This window comes from Labrus mixtus, chromosome 21, assembly GCF_963584025.1.
Source record: "Labrus mixtus chromosome 21, fLabMix1.1, whole genome shotgun sequence".
Classification (NCBI taxonomy): domain Eukaryota; kingdom Metazoa; phylum Chordata; class Actinopteri; order Labriformes; family Labridae; genus Labrus; species Labrus mixtus.
This window is the reverse complement of record NC_083632.1, coordinates 21,075,814-21,095,785: the sequence shown is the minus strand read 5'-3', so window position 1 is coordinate 21,095,785 and position 19,972 is coordinate 21,075,814. Positions and strand designations below refer to the sequence as shown.

At 42.4% G+C, this 19,972-nt stretch overlaps 1 protein-coding gene and 1 non-coding gene across 2 annotated transcripts in view; both read left to right on the top strand.

The window, feature by feature from the left end:
* fam20cb (FAM20C golgi associated secretory pathway kinase b) overlaps positions 1-17,337 on the top strand; it is a 58,631-nt gene extending 41,294 nt beyond the window's left edge. Inside the window, exons 4-11 of the mRNA XM_061028021.1 lie at positions 8,336-8,428; positions 12,200-12,315; positions 12,936-13,116; positions 13,433-13,542; positions 13,646-13,727; positions 14,544-14,603; positions 14,787-14,937; positions 15,570-17,337. Coding sequence (XP_060884004.1) covers positions 8,336-8,428; positions 12,200-12,315; positions 12,936-13,116; positions 13,433-13,542; positions 13,646-13,727; positions 14,544-14,603; positions 14,787-14,937; positions 15,570-15,686 — 910 coding nt within the window. The 3' untranslated portion in view covers positions 15,687-17,337. The remainder of the gene's footprint in view (positions 1-8,335; positions 8,429-12,199; positions 12,316-12,935; positions 13,117-13,432; positions 13,543-13,645; positions 13,728-14,543; positions 14,604-14,786; positions 14,938-15,569) is intronic.
* Positions 11,845-11,917, top strand: trnar-ccu (transfer RNA arginine (anticodon CCU)). The gene has a single exon. It is a non-coding gene; the product is annotated as a tRNA-Arg (tRNA).
* Positions 17,338-19,972: the final 2,635 nt, after the last annotated feature.

The window sequence follows — 19,972 nt, the reverse complement described above, 5'->3', positions numbered from 1 at the left end:
AGTTAATCTTCTTCCTCCAGCATCCACCTCCTCTTCCTCCTCGCTGCTAGCGCTCTTGCTTGCCATGTGCTAAACCTGCTAACAGTGGTGTTTTGATCTGAGATTTTAATTTAGGACAGTTCTTCGCTGAAGCACACAGCTCTTTTGAAGTGGCACCAGATTGAATTTTTGGTGTTGTTGTGAAAGCTTTGGCTACTTATTCAGGATGACTTAATTTACATGGTGCTGCTAGCCCCGAGGACTCAGAGGCTAAACTGCGTACAGGATGTATTTTCTTTTCAAATCATCTCTGTTGCATAATTCATGGTATTGACATTAGCTTTATTCATATGTATTGTGATGTATTTGAAGCATGCTTATGTGTATGAATTGGTCTCAGGAGGATGGAGCATTAAGCATGAATACATAGCTGTTTTCAATGGAGAAAAGATAATTTATGATTTAAGAGTGGGCTGAATAACAGTGTCTTTTTGCAATGATTGTGTGTGTGTGTGTTATCATTGTCAGTTTCCTCTTATTCTTTTATCACCTTAATGCATGTGTGTGTGTCTGTGTAGGTGTGTGTTATGTGTGACTCTCCTCCTCAGTGTATAGCCTATATATCCTATGTCTTCCTCTCCCTGTGTCTATATCCTCTTCCAAATGTATGTGTGCTCACCTACCTACATGTGTGGGTGTGTCAATGTGTCAAAGATAGAGAGAGAGAGGGCGAGAGAGAGAGCTTTGCTGGAAGCAAACAGCTGTCTCTGTGTGTCAGGTCCAGGATCTGAAGGGGGTAAGGGAGTAAAGGAGGAGGCGGACCCGGGGGAAGAAAAGCACTGCAGTGCACTGGGGAGCTATGACAGCTATCACACATAGAAGCAGCAACACACACACACACACACACACACACACACACACACACACACACACACACACACACACCTGGATTGCAGAGTGAAATTTTTTTGGGGGCTTGGGTAGTCTCTGTACAAAAAATAAACCTTGAGTGAAATTTTACAACAAGACAGACCACAGCTGTCTTATTTATTTTTTTATAGCTCATTCCTGTTTTACTTTCCTCACTTTTTATCATCTACCCTTCCTCTCTTCTCTCGTCTGCTTCCTTTCTTTTTTCTAAATGTTGCTCCTTCTGTTTTTTCTTCTCTATGTCCTTTACTTTTCTGTCCTGCTTTCATGCCTTCTTAACTTTCCCCTTGCTCACTCCTGTATATATTTCTTTCAGTCCTCTCAGTTTTCCCTCTCTCCTTCTTTCTGTATTTCTCTGTGCCCTCCTCATGCTGTAAAACACTAAATGTCATCCCTTGTACCACCTACGGAGCTCTTACTCATATAAACTAACCTGTCATAGCCTCCCATTTGTGCGCGCGCTCCTTGTAGCACATATAAGATTACAGCGGGAGGTTACAGCAGCACCACCGGTAAACAGCAGCAGCACACAGGTACGCCTGTACGTCTCATTTGCTGGTGAGAGGCTTTTTTTCTCAATTTATCAAATGCCAATGCTCTAAAGGTCAGCCTTCACATGCGTTATGCTTGAGATAAAACAATGCACCGCCTCCCCTCATCTCGTCGTAGTGGTGATGGTGTTTTTTTTTTATGATTTTGTTGACCCTTAGAAGGGATTCGTTATCTTACCTCCTCATGCATATAAAGCTCAACTGCCTCCATGCAGCTCAACATCCCCCTCTTGAGGTTTCAAAGCTCCGATCTGTATGTGTGTGTGTGTCTGTATGTGTGTGTGTGTGTGTGTGTGCCTGTACAGTACTGTAATTTGTGTATGTGCCCGCCCTTTGCAATGCCCGGGGGTTTGACGGATGATGTGTGACAAGTGTGTGGAGTCAGCCCTTTGGTGGGAACCCGCTGGGGCTGGAAGATGCCCTTGTCCTTTTATATTTAACAACAGATCTTTTTTTACTCCTCTGCGCCGCTTCTCCTCGACGCCGAGGCCTGCAACTGTACAACAACTGTAGCTACTGTACAGCAGCTTAAGGTGATGGATCAGCAGACTGACTTTGAAACTAGTAAAAATACAAACAAAAAAAAAACAGAGCAAGCTTCGGGTATTGCTTGGACGAGATCTTAAACTCTTATCATGAAGTCAATGAGGTTTCTTTCCCATAATTCAGCCATAGTTTCAGATAAAACAGACCACTGGGGATGAACACTCAGGCAAGGATTGTTGGAAAGTTAACGGGTTATTCCTTGAAAGTCCACCGCGGATTTAGCTGCGTGGGATACAGTCACATTGAAATGCATCATGCATAATTCCGAGCTGTAACAACAAACTTCATCATGAATAACTCGTAGCACTTGAGATGCACCAGCGATGTCCTAAAAAAGGTTGAACATGGAGCAGAAGACCAGAGGTGCACATCTCCTGGAACATTTTGTTAATTTCTAGGAGTATGTTAAATATGTATAATGCAGCATGGGGCAGCTAACAAGGAGAACAAGCTGCTCTGCTCCCATCACATGTCGGAGGCTGCAATTACTGTAAGCAGGTGGTTAACTAAGAGCTCCGTCAATTTACACAAGCAATATATTTTAAATGTCAGGAATACTACCAAACCTGTGAATAAGTGTTTGTGATTTCATCAGTGGCTCTATAGTAGCTTACTGAAATCGGTAATGACATCATCGGGGTAACCTCTGTGTGGGCTTGAAAACTACAAATCAAACTACAAATCTTTATCAGAAAACCTGCGTTGCAAAAAGGGGAACTTAACGTTGCAGGAGAAGTATTGTAAAAGATTAAAAAGAATAGTTATTGCATTATGGGAAATGTAGGACTTGTGTTTTTTTTTTAACCTGACTTACACACAAGACTTACATATTTCTGCTTTTAGCTTCAACATTGTCCTTTTTTTTATATCTGAAATCTTTTGTGGATTCGGTTGGATGAAAAATCAATAAAACTTGCCACTCTGTATCAACTAACTACACAAAGTTGAGCCACACTACATGTCAGCCGATGTGGTTTGTTATCCTGCTACAGTTTTGTACCAAGGGGACATGTGAGCTTGTGTTTAGCCTAGCTGTGTAGGAGTATGACATGACTTTGACCTGATGGCTGAAGGCAATCACCAGAACTGTTTGTTACATTTTGTGAGTTTCTTCTGCAGCTTGATGTCAATAACATGGCTGAAGGAAATGTGTCTTCCTTACTCCATCTCTTTCTCCATCTCTCCTGATGGTGTCGCAGAGGTCAGCTACGTCCTGTGTGCTCAGGTAGAATTTTTCCAGATGCAGCTTCGCCTCTGTTCACCTTCTCACACTGCTGTATGTTTACTGATAGACCTCCACTGCCGCGCTGGCTGCTTGGGCCCCTCGGGGTCAGGGAACGGAGCCAAGGAAGTGTCTGACCACCCGGTGTAAACTATGTGTTTACAGTGAGGCAAAGGTCACACTGAGCATGCTCAGATCAGTAAGTCTCACCTGCTACCATATTAATGATCTTGTGTCGGCGACTAAAGTGGTGCCAAAACCTACTTCAAAAAATATTCCGTTTCTTGGCAGTTCTACTCTTGTCTTTCTGAGGAGAGAAAGAAAATATGCCTCTTCCAGCAGCTTATTGAAGGATTTCTGCTTTTTCATTCAGCATAAATCTGCCTTGAATTTGTAAATATTTGAAAGGTTCAGTTCAACCCCGCAGCCCAGAAGCTCCTGAACACCACTGCCCTCCTCTCTTGTTTTCTCAGAGCCTAGTACACACTGTGCGCTCAAACATTTATAGACTTTACGATGTGGTCATGAATTTATGTATGTTTTCTCCGCCCTTACGCCGACGACACCGCTTCCTCCCTGCCCCTAATGGTTCACTTGATCACAACACGCTCTGATTTGCCTGAACACAGGTGCTGCTCTACGAGGATTCAAACATAATGTTACATAACCTGTAACAGCTGCATATTTATTACTTCAAAGAACACTGAGACACATGTACTCTAGTTTGTCCTCTACACTTTGCCTCATTATTTCCCCTATTTAACTTCAGTGTCTTTTCACACTTTACCACCCCTCCTTTCTTTACTTTTCCTCTCTTTTCAGTCACCCTCTTTCGCTGTCAGCAGGGGGGGCTTCATGCCATGCTCTAAATAACTTTATTGACATTTTGAATTGGTTGTGGATCATGGTAATTATACAGCCTTCCTGCTTCCTGGCTGGCATTCAGCGAGAGGAGAGCATCAGTGCAGCCACATATCTCAAGCCAGGCTGAGAAATCGCTCTCGAATCAAAACACGTGCTTGTATTCACATGATGCTCTCTCATCTTACCATTTACTTACTACTTAGAAAAGCAGCGACGCAAAACGCGCACACCTACACTGAGCTGTGTTCCCTCATATATATTGGAGTGTATGTATAGAAGTGTGAATAAAGCAGCTTATTGTGGCAGCTTCCCCTATAGAGACAGAAATGTAGCAGGACTGTGTGAAGTATGCATGTGGATTTCTTTCAAGCTGAATGATCATTAATCATTTCAGGAGAGTGTTTGCTCATACTCATGGTCCAAAAAAATATCTCCCCAACCCCTGTACGCTCAGCAAGGTCACAAATACTGGCAAGTCAACTCTCCAATATCGCAATTTTATCTGTGCTTCTTGAAATGTAAAGTCAGGGTTTTAAATTGTGGATGTAACAGATTACTTTACTTTCAGTTTTCAGAACATGATCTTGGTTTACTTAAGAATGTACCTTACTTATTTGATACTGTCGTACTGTTGTTGATAAAAACCCAGTGACCCCAAACTGAGTTTTATTTAGGATAAGAGTCAGACTGTAAGCTATCATCCACAGTTAGATTTATTAGGGATATACTCTGATTTATTGGCCTCTTTCTCTTGGCAAGAGTACGATTTGGAGCATACCTGTCAGTTAGATATGAAGACATAACTAGTAGTTAGCTTAGCATAAAGTGTACAAAAAGGGGGATTAAACCGTAAAGGGACTTGACTTTGTATCAGTATTAGCTAATCCCATTCATGCAAAATTATACACAGTCGACGAAGCAGCGGGAGTAACTTGGGGTTAAATCGCGCCACATTAGACATGTTGCTGCAGGAGCTGGGGATCGAACCTTCCGGTTGAGCGATGACTGACTCTACCACTGAGCCACAGCTGGCCTTTCTCTGTCATAAAATCACAAAATCCACCTACCATCCTCTCTAAAGGTCACTAAATAAGATGCCATCTCTTAACGTGACTTCCTAGTTCAGTTGCTCTAATTGTTGCCTGGCAACTTCGAAGTAACTCTGCAGAAGATCCCATAATTTAAAACTTTCAAAGAAAAAACCTCAATGTGATTCCTGAAAACCTCAACAGTTATGAATCAGTTACAAAAAAACTGAAATCATGTGAATGTTATGTACATGTGGTTTCATGTTCACCAAAACATACATGTATTTATAATGCGTTTTTAGGGAATTCTTCTTCTTTCTGGAGTGTCATTAAAGATGTATTCAGTTCATTTAAGGCGACACTTCAACTGACAAAGTGACAACTGCATCAGTGTTGCAGTTAATGAAGACTTGGACACAATCTCATTCAGAAATAAAGTGTTTTTGTACAGATAGATGAAAGTTTAACAGATTTATTAGTGACTTAAGTGTGCTTATTACCTTTGGAGAGAACCAGGGTAGCTCTTTCCCCTGTGTCCTTTCTTTATGCTAAGCTAATCTTAGCAGTTGCTGGCTTCAAATTTAAGAAATTAATACAAGACTGCCTGTTGTCAAAAAAGCTGAATAAGTTTTCACTCTTTACATTTTGTCAATTCCATAAAAAAATCCAGATTATAGTGACAGAACAGTTGACTTTTTAACATTACTCAGTGCAGAGAGCTTCTTAAAAACATTGTTTTAGTCTTTCATGCTAGTCCAACAAATGATATCATTCAACTCCAGTTTCAACTTTTCCAAGTCTTTATTTATAACAGTCTCCAAAAATCCCCACAGATATGCCGCCCAAAGTCTAACTTCATCTGGCGGACAATAAATCCCGGCCCTGCCTTCGCACAACTGTCCTCGTCTGTAAAACAGCTGTAGTCACCTCATATGCTGGACTGAGTGATATTGTCCTGATAGCTGAGCGTCACAGGCGTAAATAGACAGCTCTCTGCTTTCAAAGTCAGTCTCATTTTTCCTTGATGTAGAGCGAGAGCTGCGTCCCTGAAGCGAGGCTATCGAGGAGGAGAGAGAGAGCGATACAATCAACAGACAGCGCTCTGGCCTTAACTCTGGGAAGAATGAGCTCGAGGAGACGAGAGGGAGGAAACTGAGGTTCAGAAATATATAAAAAGGCGCTATGAACGCTAGCTCCCCTTTTGATAAGCACAAATATTATGATTTTCTGTTTACTTAGGTCCAACTTGGCAACTTATTTGCATGTAGCTGTCAGTCAAGTGCTCAAGAGAGACGAGTGATGGAGGAAGAAGAGAGAGAATCAGAAGAAGAAGGGCGATAAACAGAGGAGAAAATTGAGGAATTTCTATTGGATGAGTGTGTTTCTGGGCTTCGTGTTGGGTTGGTTAATGACTGGTGCATATGTCAGCCACGCAGCTGTGGAGCTACAATCAGCCAGCCAGCTGACGAACGAAGAGAGAGAGAGAGAGAGAGAGAAAGAGAGAGAGAGAGACACACAGGGAAACGAGGGCGGCAGACAGATAAAAAGTATTAAGCCATGGACGAGAAGAGACAAAAAAAGAAAACAGTGCGTGGCGGATAGCAGGGAGAAGCAGAGGAGGCGAGATAGAGGATTTTGAGCGGAATAAACAGAGAGAGAGAGAGAGAGAGAGAGAGAGAAGCATCCGCAGGGAATAAAGAGAGAGAAAAGGAGCGAAACGAGAAGTTGCCAAGATAGTTTCCATTCTTCTTATCCTCCCTCAACGAGCTGAGGCAGAAATGGCAGGGGCTGCAGTCCAAATCATTACACTCAGCTGCCTTCTTGGAAAGTATTTACTGTTGTCAATAAAAAAAGGGAAAGGGAATGCAGCGTTTTCTTTCAAGAAAAAAATCATTCAAAAATGCAGGAGAGGGTGTATTTTGGAGATGGTCTGCTCAGCTGTCCTCGTATATTCAAAACACATTTACATTTTTTCCCACACCCCTTTTCACCCTCTACTCCCTTTCACTTTCACCCTTTTACCCCCGATCGTCCTCTCTGTCCTGCCCCGTCCTGGCCCGTGTTCCATCAGCTCTGTGATTTTAAGCCTTTAAGAGCCTCTTTTCCCTCCAGTAAGAGCTTAAAGGCAGAATGTGTTTGCAAAGCAGTTTTTTGGGGGGAAAAGGATCAGAGGCGGACAGAAATAGGTACGGGAGTGGGCGCTTCAGGAGGAAGTATCTGACCTTCGATTGTCCCCCGCTTCTCGTCGGCCCACTAAACAGCCGCAGTGACTGTGATGAGGGCTCTTTTTGTGAGCCAAGGACATGGGTTTTATTGGGCTTTGGTTGTTGCTCGCAAAAGTTTGTTTTGCAGTATTTGGCACACGGTTGTAAGTGTTTCATAACTGAAGAGGCCTCGTCTGGAATGAGAAATGTGAAGTTGTTTTGAAGACATCTGAATTTCATTTGGATTGATTTGGATCCACAATCATTGTCTATGTGCCATATCCACATTTTACAACTGGAGATGTTCTGATACATCCCTCTGTAGACAACAGGACTGGGGAACCCCTCTGGGATTCAAAATATAGGTTAGATTCATGGGGGAAAGAACTGACTGCTGATTTTTTAGCCAACATTACACTCTCTCTTACTACACTGTTGCTATTGTTACACATATCATCACGGAGCGGCAGACCATCAGACCTAATGCACCATTTTAGGCAGAACTGGAAGACTATACTTCTGATATAAAACTGATCTCATGTTAGCATTTCATCTTAATAACCTTATATCTGCAATGCTTTTCTTGATAGGTCCCAAATATTCTTCATCATGTCAGATCAGTTCGAACTAAAGTAACAGTGTTAATTGGAAAAAAGAAAATTCTTTCAGTTCAGTTTAGTTTAATAGTTTATTTGACAGGGGCCGTTCACGAACACTATCAGGGCAGGCTGATCTAAATAAACATAGAGTACAGGAAATGTAACATTCAGTATAACACAGAAAATTACATACATTACATAACTACATGACTGTCTCTCCAGGTTAGAAGACGGTTCCATACAGTGGTTAAAAACTGGAGATAATCAGTTAATTTATCTTCTTGGGTCTTGCTCTAAGTCTTCATATGATGCATGGTCAGGTTAGGATATTGCTGACTGTCAAACCGTGGCATTGCATGACAATTGTATCTGACCTCTGACCTCTAAGCCTTATTTCTTTGTGTCTCTGCAGGCAGACCCGGGAACAGGAGACCCCGCCCGACTTCTTCTATTTCTCTGACTTTGAACGACACAACGCTGAGATCGCTGCCTTTCATCTCGACAGGTAAGTCCACATGTGTGGGTGTGGTTCAGGCTATTTTGGTCAGACTTTGATTGCTCTACAGGGACATTATGAAACTTGAGGTAGCCTCGGAGGCTCTCTGCATCACAGATGGGTGTTTTCCATACTTTCTACCGACATTTTGCAGATGATACTCTGCTATACATTGCTACTGTTGGTAGTGTTTTCCACAGATTTAACATCAGACTTATGATGGACAGTTTTTTTTAAAGAGGGGGGATAAATTGAAAGAAAAAAAATCCAGTAAATATCCTAAGAAATTGTTTTTCTGTTCTGCACATTCTTTTTTTTATTTAAAGCTTAGAGCAAAACTCAACCACAGCAGTATGTTTTGGTCCAGAAACAACCCCTGATGCCACACTTTTTTTTTTAGTTTAATTAAGATTAAAGACAATGTTCTTCAATCTGCTCCTTCATGCCAAGTAAGTTTTTCTTACCTTGAGGGTTAGTGTTGTGAAAGTTTTTCTCTCCTTGATTACTGAGTCTCTTCTCGTTGTGTCAGCTCATTAACCACTCAGGGGAACTAAAACCTGCCAAACACCAGACCTGAGCCAAAACTGGGCACTTCAGTATCACAGTCAAGTGTAAATAGAAATGTTTGAAAGGTGCAGGAATATTAATTTTGCTTCTGTGCATGTACTCCAGGTATCATCTGCACTTATTTTCTTCCCTCAGACTTTCATCCTTTTTCAAAGTGAGTGGTGTGAGTCGGCCCCGTACGGTGGAGGCTGCGCACTCAAAGAGGCCATGAGTCATAGAGAATGAATGCCGCCCTCCCGCAGCTAGCATCTGACTGAACAATGACTGCAGCCTCCTTGCTTAGCTAACCACCACGCTCTATGACTTCACTGCCTTTACAAGGTTAACACTTTACAGCCAGTCGGCCTGCTGGAGACACTTAAATGAAAACAGGAAACCTTGATGGGCAAGAGAGAGCAATGAGTATCAGCGGCGGCGTTGCTATTAATGTTCGGCTGACGTCACTGTGGCTGTATGTTAGGGATTGTGTTGTTGTGTGAAAGCTGGTGATGATACTGAGGTCACACGCACACACACACAAAGGGGCCACAGAGGAGGGTGGAGATGTTGAATCTGCTTTCCCTTCAGGCACAATGACACAGTTCAGCAGCAATTGCATTAGCAGCAGCTTTCCTTACCAGTCTGCTACACATCTGGTCCTCTATACACACACACAATTGAAAACACACACTCCAAGCATATGTGTGGGTTAAGGGTAAGAGGAGGAAACCAAAGGCATGAAAGGCCCTGTGCCCATTCTAAATATAAGCCAGGAAGGGTTTGCCAAAAGCAGCGCTTTATTTTTTCCCCTTATTTTGTCTGTTCTAAATTAGAGCCCGGCTACACTATGTAGTGTTACTGCTGCTGCTGGTGGTGGGGCTGCAGAGGCTTAGGCTGCACTGCCTCCCAGGGGGTCCACAGACACACACACACACACACACACACACACACACACACACACACACACACACACACACACACACACACATGGACACACACACAGGCTCCTTTAAAAGAAGCATTCAGACACACACATACACACAGAGTCACTGTCTGTTCTTATATAGGCTACTCTGCTTTAAGCATCATTAATTATGTGATTGGATTTAAATGGGATGTACTCTTTGCATTGCTGCACGAGGTGGGTAAAAGAGAGCAGATATGAAGACATAAAAGGGCCAATATGACCTTCGATTATTAAACCCTATAACTTTCATGACACCCCCTCAGCGTCTTTATATTTTTCTGCTAGGAGTATATGACATTTTTATTCATTCTGTTGTTCATGCACTGCTCCCCGCAGGCCTCTCAGTCTAAGCCTGAATATAAAACACGATAAAAATGGCCACCACGGGAACAAGCTTTATCAAAGGGAGAGGGATGAGTTATGAACGGAGTGAACTCATTTCCAAGGGGCGTATCCATTTTTTTTTTTAACTTAGCCCCAACTAAAGCGATCACCTGTGACTGTATATACAAATGGACAATGCATCTTCATCTCCTCCCGTTGTACAAAAGTGAAGCCACAGGTGCACCGTGCACTGTTGACATTTTGGTTTGCCAGAGTCTCCGCTCTGCTAAAGCCAGTCAAAAGGGGAGCTCAAAATGTTTTGGTTTCCTTTTTGGGGAGCAGTCATGTTGTCCATCTTTTTATACAGTGAATGTTACCTGGTAAGAATAGTGTCAGCAACGTCGGAACATTACATATTTCTCTCCCCTCTAATTGTATGTATTTTAACTACTAACACTATGATATGATACAGTTGTTTCATTTATGTTGCTTGGGTTTTTAAATATAAATCCTGCAGCGGCATAATATGAAAGCACTCCCTTATAAGTTGTAAGTCCAGAAGTCGCGATAAAAGGTACCAACATTATCTGCTCAATGACTTGTTCTGAACTTAAGTCCCGCCTCTGACTGAACAGATACCCAATTGAACTTAAAAGGGCTGCACTTGGGGTTGCAAGTCAGATTCCAGGGCCCATGCCCCCTTAGCCCCCCCCCCCGAAAATGCCGCTGAATAGTCCTAGCTGCTCCCTTCAGCATGGCATCATTCCCAGGCACAGCAGGCCAACAGCTTCTTTCTTCATCATGTGTCATAGGGGAGAGGCATGAATTTGTACGACTGCCCCACTCCCTCCACCCGACGCCGTGTTGCTTGATGGCATCACTGACACACTCTCAGCTCTCTTTTTTCTTTTTTTTTTCTACATGTCTCTCTCTCTCTCTCTCTCTCACTCTTCCTCTCTCTCTCTCTCTCTCTCTCTCTCACTCTCTCTCACTCTTCCTCTCTCTCTCTCTCTCTTCCTCTCTCTCTCTCTCCCACTCCCTCTCTCTCTCTCTTCCTCTCTCTCTCTCTCTCTCTCTCTCTCTCTCTCTCTCCCTCTCTCTCTCTCTCGTTCCAGGCGTCTCTGCCCTCAGGCTTCAGCCATTAGGTGCTGTCAGGGATATCAATTTTTAAAGAGCCCGTGCTGAGTTTGTAGCTAGGTGGTATTGAGCACAGGGAGTACACATGCATAAAATCAGCATGTGGCACGCACATAGGCAGAGAGACTCCCCCATCTTTAAACATAGACAGCTTTATTAAAAGCTTTCTCTCTCCATAGAACACATTCACATAGACACTAATGCTCGTTTTGTGCCAAATGATGCAAACACACAAAATCAAGATGCTTTCACAGGAATAACATTGTTGATGTTTATAGTCAGAATCATTTTGAATCAGAAAGCTGTGTGGAAGTTAAAAAATGTGTTTAATAAGAAAAGAGAGCATAAAAAAAAAAACTCAGGGAGGTTAACTGTTACACTGTTCATGATGTCACAGTGCCCTCTGCTGGTTGTCAGTTAAAATGACATAGGTAATGCAGCACCTGTGTCTGCCCCAGTGGCCTAATGGATAAGGCACTGGCCTCCTAAGCCAGGGATTGTGGGTTCGAGTCCCATCTGGGGTGAAGACCCTTTTCTCCCTGAGTGGAAAACAAGATTTAATTCTATTCTCAACGGACACTTCTATGTGCATTATGTCTGTGTGTTCTGATTAACTAAATGAAGTCCTATTTTTTGTGTTAATTAAAGAAATTGCATTAATGTACGTTGGCCACTTACAGTGTTGGTTTAATGAGCAGGACCAAACTACAAAACTTTATTGTGGGTTTTTTTTAAGCGCATGCACTTGTCCCATTTACCTCCCCACAGACTCTTTACATCCCTCTGTCTGTGTCTCTGTCCTGTAGGATCCTGGACTTCCGTCGCGTTCCTCCCGTGGCCGGCCGACTCGTCAACATGACCAAAGAGATCCGAGATGTCACACGGGACAAAAAGCTCTGGAGGACTTTTTTCATTTCACCAGGTACAAACTGAAAAAAAAAGAGCAGAGATATTGCTTTTCAGAGACACGTCTTGAAGGAGAAAAAAAAGACTTTTACCAACAAACCATGAGATTGATTTTGCTACATCCACAGAATTTTTAATAGCTGCACAAATTTCACTTCCAGTCGTGTGTATCCCAAACCCACTCTGCGTTGGGGTCAATATTTCAGAAGAATACTAATTGTAGTTTTTCCATCATTTTTAGCAGTGCAAACTTAAACATTTTCCTACTTTGTAATGTAATGCAAAGCTACTTCTGTGCCCTGAATTACTGGGAGATTCATTTGCATGGGATTAGTATTATCGGGCTGAAGAATGACAGTTAATTAGCGATGCAACCTTTACATTTTATAGGATTCAAATTACTGACACTCTCAGCAATTAATGCAAGTCACTGAATGTGTCCAGGTAGGTTTAATCTCTGTGGAAATTGGGTTTTGAATATATGTGGTTTGCATTTCAAAATGTATGTTCAAACTCTGTAGCGCTGGGAAGTAAAATAGGATTTACCCAACAGCCACTTTTCAGCCGCTTCAGACAAAGGTTGAACAAAATAAAGACCCAAAACTTTTGTGTTTATTTTTTTTTTCCGATTCTCAGCCAACAACGTGTGTTTCTACGGAGAGTGCTCCTACTACTGCTCAACGGAGCACGCTCTGTGCGGGAAACCGGACCAGATCGAAGGTTCCCTGGCCGCCTTCCTCCCAGACCTGGCCCTCGCCAAACGCAAGACCTGGAGGAACCCGTGGAGACGCTCCTACCACAAACGCAAGAAGGCAGAGTAAGAGATCGATCCCGCACTCAGACAGTGCTGCATGACGAGATGAAGCAGACACATATGGATTCACTGTAGGACCAGATATTAGAGGGTATTTATTCCACACACTGTCTGTAAGCAGGGGTGGAAACACACACACCAGGAAAAAAAAACCCTCATGAGAGCTGAGCAGGAGATCTTAGGTTCACAATGTAATCTCATCCTAACATTATGAAAGGAGAAACAGATCGTATTAGTTATTATTTATTTATTGCACACATACCCTGGTCATGCATCTGAATACATTCTAAATAATAATCAAGTTTTATTTGCTCTTCAGGTGGGAGGTAGACCCCGACTACTGCGAGGAAGTCAAACAGACACCGCCTTATGACAGCGGCACACGACTACTGGACATCATGGACATGACCATCTTTGACTTCCTCATGGGTGGGTGGACAACAAGTTCATGACAAAATAACTTCGTTCTGTGTAATCTTTTGTTTTGCAACTTGTTTCTTTTACTGAATTGTTCACTGTTGCTCCAACACAGGAAACATGGATCGGCATCATTATGAGACTTTTGAAAAGTTTGGAAATGAGACTTTTATCATCCATCTGGACAATGGCAGAGGGTAAGTCACTGCATTGTACTCGAAATGGTTAGAAAATGTAGGGAACAAATGAGTAATTTTTTATTTTTATTAATTCAACTTGTGGGATCACCAGTATAGTAACACATCCATACATATACGAATAATGAAGAAGAAACCATTGAAATTAATATAGAGAACTGTTTATAAAATGATTGAATCATATTAAAATAAAACATAATTTAAAGGAACAATATGTAACTCTGACACCTAGTGTTTAAAATGGGTACTGCAGTCCAAATTCAAAACATTGGAGTAAACTGTCTCCCCCTGCCCTCCTCTCTAGAGTCGATGTGCTTGTAGGTTGCCATGTCGCAGACTCTGAAGCTTCAGTGTTTAGCCAGCTCTGCATCGGTCTTAAAACCTTTCTGCGTTCTAACTTCTCTCCATTTTTCAAAAGCATCTCCAATATTAACTTAGTTTGAGCGAGTTTTTTGGTCATGGGGCTTATTAGAATCAGTCGAATCAGTTTTATCTGAACCAGTTCACTTGCCCGCTGTCATCGCTGAAACACCATATCTGGCAAACCGAGGGCCGTGTGTGGGTGCCTTAAAACCGCCTACCTTCTCTGGTCAAAACAAATACTGACCATACTGGACCCGTACAGAGACATACAAGGAGGACACACTCCTCTCTCTGCTTTGTTGTCAGAGAAGCCAGCACTTCAACACAGCATGTTTCCTTAGATTCAGGACAACAGGCTCATTAAACACAGTTGCACACAACAAATGCACAGCAGCATATTTAAAACACAAGTGACCATCTTTAAAATCATCTATGCTTCTATGTTGTTCTCAGCTTTGGAAAGCACTCCCATGATGAGAAGTCCATTCTGGTGCCGCTGACTCAGTGCTGCAGGTAAGACCCGCGTGCTGCTGTTATCATGTAGCTTCTAAAGAAGTGCTACGTTATTTATCCTTTTCTATCCTGGTGAGAAATAACAGAAACATAAGTGATGAGTTGGCTATTCACATCGTCAGCATATGGGTAGAACTGACCCCCCCCCCCCCCCCCCCCCACTGCGGCTCCATGTTTCTGCAGGGTAAGGAAGTCGACCCACTTGCGTCTGCAGCTGCTGGCTAAGGAAGAATACAAGCTGTCCACGCTCGTGGCAGAGTCCCTGGTGAGGGACCGCCTCAGTCCCATCCTCATCCAGCCACACCTGGATGCTATGGACCGTCGACTACGCCAGGTATGAAGAATGCCTCTGGGTCCTGGAGCTCTCCCCTCACTGTTTTAAGTCAGCCAGTTTGCTAAGCTAACTGTTGGCTAAGCTAACTGGCTGCTGGCTTACTTATTTCCACAAATATGACAGTGGCATCAATATTCCAATTTAACTCGAAACAAGAAAGATAATTATTGTTTTTCACATAAATGTAGATCAGTTCCTAAGAACATCTAGTCTTTTTAAAAGGACCCTTTGGAGTTTTAAAAGCATCCAGGGTCTGGGCTGGTGTGGCATTATGAAATCTAATGGCCACCCCATTATATTGAGCTTTGATTGGCTATCTGTCTGACCTAAAGTGGTACTTGAGTTCAAATCAACTTATTGTGCTGTGATGAAACCGGCTGCTTGTAGATTTTGTGACATTTTAGTGAAGCACATTTTCTTTGTTGTTCCTTGTTTTGTTTTTTTATTAAAAAGTTGACACAGGAATGTAACGTCTGAATGATCTAAGAGTCTAAGAAATAGTCAAAGTAAATATTTCCAGAGACATGGATTGGATATTTAAATGCTAATCAAACACACATGTGAGCACACATACTTCAGGCCAAACATTTCAAACCTTCACATTTGTTTTGGTGCTGTTTCTCTGTCACCAGGTCCTGAATGTGCTGTCTGACTGCATCGATAAAGAGGGCTACAGTTACGTCGTGGAGGACAACCTACAGGGACCCCACGGGACAGACCACACCCACAGCAGCCCACGACATAGGTAGCTGTCTGGGGAAGCTGGCAGCTTGATGAGACTCAATTCTAGAGACCAGAGACTGGACTGAGCAGCTTCAGTCTTTCTCTTTAAACTGACCTGGCATCCTGTTAGACAGATGAGCTGCATCTGTAGTCAATCTCTCTCAGAGGACTCTTAGATTTTCTCGCTGATCTTACAGGAAAGGCGCCCGTCTGAGGGGAATATAAAAGCTGTGTGGGAGTGGATGCCTGCTGGATTGGACTCTTTGGATCTGGGGGCAGGTTACGAATGAGACACCCCCCCCCCCCCCCCGCCCGCCCTACACGTCACCCAGACTCCTTAAAATATCCAGCCCCTGACTGTAGTGTAGGTTAGAAACACCCGTCGTCTCACACAGCACCACCAAACCATGAAAGTCTTACAAGAGACGCCTTCTCTTTGACTCGTTCAGGACCCTCTCTTTTGAATTCAGTGAATTCTGAGGGACTTGTAAAGAACTTCGTCCCCCCTCCCCTCCCTCCTCTTCTTCTCCTCCTCGGCCTTCTTCACAAACTGAATTATGTGTTTCTACGTATTGTTGGTATTGCAAGTGTTTTGGAGGAAGAGGTGGAAGTCCCTGTTGTCTTAATGATCAAAACGATGTTTTATTGATTTAATGAAAAAAAAGAAGTGTCTTTTTTATTGTTTTATTTCCGCAGAGCTGACGAGCGTTGGTTTTAAAGATGGAGATATTGACTGGAGTGCAGGTTTACTCCTGGATTTGTCCTTTAATTTTTTTTCGCCCATAAATGTTACTTGTACTTTAAAGAGTATTTATTGAAATTCATATTTATTTGTTTGAATTGAATTCTAATCAGTAAAATCAAAGTTTTCTGTTAAAAACACAATTTACAACACTAGCGTGCACTTCCTCATTTGTCCACAGGAGGGCAAACTGAGCATGTGCAAAAGCAGCTGCCAGAACTCCCAGTAGGCATCCAAATCACTTTAAATTTGGTTTATAACTACAACAAGCACTTCACTGAGTCTCCACCTGTGTTTACAACATTTCATCTTGATTTGAACTTGAACAATGCAAACAGATTTGAGGTCAGATTTAAGGTACAAAAAGCCAAATGTGACACGAATAGTTTTATATTTTTGTTTCTTTGTAATATATTTGATGTCCAGATGTTGCTGTTGTGGCAAGATTATTTTTCAGGATGTAAATTTCATTGAAAACCAACAGCTGAAAGCTGAACTGTTGGCGTCTGGCTGAAAGTTAATATATTCAGTAGGAAAATCTAGTGCCTGTGCAATGATAGAAATACTTGAATGTCTGGTTTCATAGCAGAAAGGGTTCAAATCCTCCAGGGTACGAGCTCTAGATAAGATACGGAGGTCTACATATATGTGTATGTGTGTGTGCTGACGCCATCTGTTCCATAAGTGTTTTATTACACAGTCTGAGTTTCCATTGTCCTGTCAGGTCATTGCAGTGTGTGAGTGTGTGTGTGTGTGTGTGTGTGTGTGTGTGTGTGTGTGTCTGGAGGTGTGTGTGTGTGCGTGTGTGTCCACGGAGAACGTTTAGAGGGTGTGTTCTTAAAGTGAAAATGCTTCTTTTTATTATTCAACTCATGGTTTCACTTATTTGCATCATGGTAAAAGTGCAATAAAACAAAAATGAGCAGAATTTGAAAGTGAGTCTTTGTTTTGTTCTTCAGTAAAAGTTTGTGAGTTTGTCTGTGTTTAATGTGCATGTTTTATATAATATTACTTAAGAGGTCAGTTACTTTTTATTAGTATAACACACAGTCACAACTGGCCTCATTATTAAATATACAAAAAAAACAACTAAATACTTGAGTCAGGAAAAAATGTCCTCCTAAATCCTCCTTGTGATAACATTTTTTAAGAAACCTTTGGAGGAATGGCAAAGGAGGGGTCATTCTCCCAAGACAGACACATGAAATATGTGCTGTGAACAAAATGTGACACAATTCATACAAATTAAAGAGCAAAAAAGATGCAAAACAACCTCCCTGAAAAGAAGCCCCCATTCAGTAACTGCTCATAAATGTTCCTTATCCTTGAGAGTTTCTTTTTTATTTGTTTGTGCACAGTTTTAACTTGAGTTCTAATCAGTGACATCACGTTTTCTGAAGAAACTCACCAATTTTAAACTCCAGTGGTGCACTTCCTCCTGTGTCCACAAGGGGGCAAACTGAGCAGGGGGAAAAAACAGCTGCAAGTAATGTTTCCAAAGAGACTCACCAAAGAGATACGATTCAGAAGACAACAAAAGGAAGAGACACAGTGACGACAACACACAAATGATCAAAGTAAAAGATAAACCAAGAGGACACAAGCTTTTCCAAAACAGAAAAGTATTCCACAGTCAAATCAAATCACTTTGATTGTATGCAATGTGCCCCTTTAAAGAGGTGGTAAATATTGTATGACAGCTTTTGAATTGACAATTTTTTAAAAACCTACATGGCTTGTGCAAATTCAGTCCAACCTGAGGCAGAGAGGATACGGCCGGGCTTAGCATAGCAACAGAAAACATGGCTAACAATCATAGACTGTAAATATTAATGTTTGAAGCCTGAGTGAGGTCAGCCATCTGTTACTGAAGGGGGCTCTGGAGTCTCATCGGCGGCGGTCTCCACGCTGGAAAAAACTGTCTCAACCTGACTTTGAGTCAACCTAACAAGAGGCTGAGAGCTGGAGCTGAGGTGGGTTTTAAGCCTCTTGAAAAACCGTTACATCGCGCCCACCTGTCAATCAGGTCAGCTACACGCCCCATTGTGAATATCGCCCATCCTTCATAAAATCAAAACTGATGAGTTGTCAAAAGAATCCTCCCCCCTGTACAGTCTATGCAAATCGAGACACCAGCTAATCATACTATTTCATTTTTTGAAGCAGGCTGTCAACATGTTACTTTAGGCTTTAATAACAACCTTTTTAGAATGGTTGTGTATGTGACTTCCTGTGCTTCTGCGCCCAACCTCAAGCCGACACTTGACAATCTGCAGGATTTTGTACTTCAGCGTTTGCTTCATTATTCAACACCAGATGTCGCTGCTTAGTTACAACTGCTATGTATGTCCATCATAACCTTTAGATCTCAACAACACTCTTGAAAAGAAAACTTTTCCTTAAATCAAGATCCGATACTACAGTCTCTGTCTAAAGATTGTTCATTTTTAATTGGGTAAATTCATCTCAGTCAGAAAATGTTAAACAAACATCCCTTTTTTTGCTGACTGAAGTTAAAGTCATTACTTATCTAAAGCTGTCCATCAGGTTTCGTTGTTGTACTGAAGGTGTGTGTGTCTCTTTGTACTAGAAATTGGACATCAGCAAGCTGGACCAAAATGCAAAAGATATCTGGGGAAGCCAAACAAGATTAAGAAAAAAAAAACGTCCCAATGAGTGGGAACAGTAAGTGTTGGTACACACTGGGTGATTGAACACCCAGGTGCACACAGGCCAGCTGTGGAGCTTCCTATCTGCAGCAGCAGTGAATGGATGCAGTGAGGGCGGCTGCACAGCACCATGCAGAGGAAAAACGGCCCTCAGCCTCGGCTCTGTGCAGGAGCATGTTTACAGTTCCCACTGCACTGGAGTGTTTTGATAACCTTTCCTCACAGAACAGCCCCCGGAAACACTTCTTGGTTGGTTTACATAAATGCATGCACACACAGACTCACACACACACACACACACACACACACACACAGGCACACAGATGGAGCTCTGACTGGAGGAAGCGGACTGTGAGACAACCATCAGAGAGACGGAGAGTGACCAGGCAGGCTGTCGGCTGTAATCGCTGCAGCAGCCGCAGACAGAGGAAGCCTGGTCATGGGAGGTGCTTATCTGATCTCAGCTCAGACCAACCTGCCTCACTGACCTCCTCCACTCCTTCTCTTCTCCTCCTCCTCCTCCTCCTCTCCTCTCAGCTGCTCAGAAAAGTTGTATGGTTATATGTTTTAATGGAGCCAGTATAGTGGCATCGTGTTATACTGTTGTTATCTGTTGCTGTGTGTATTCTTTAACATGTTTTTTATTTTTTTAGCCACCCTGTGCCTCGCTTAACATCTTGCCAAAGGACTACAGTTGAAAATTAGCCTGCTGGCTAACACTGGCACATTTACAGAAATGTTGATTAATGTGCACTGTCCTTTAAATAAATAAATGAAATGAAAATGAAATGTCTCTCAATCAATCTGCCCCGCTGCTCTGAAGGAGGTCCATACAAATCCTGACAGCTGACACCGTGGTGGCTGCGTGTTTGTTGCATTGTTGTACCAACAACACATAGAT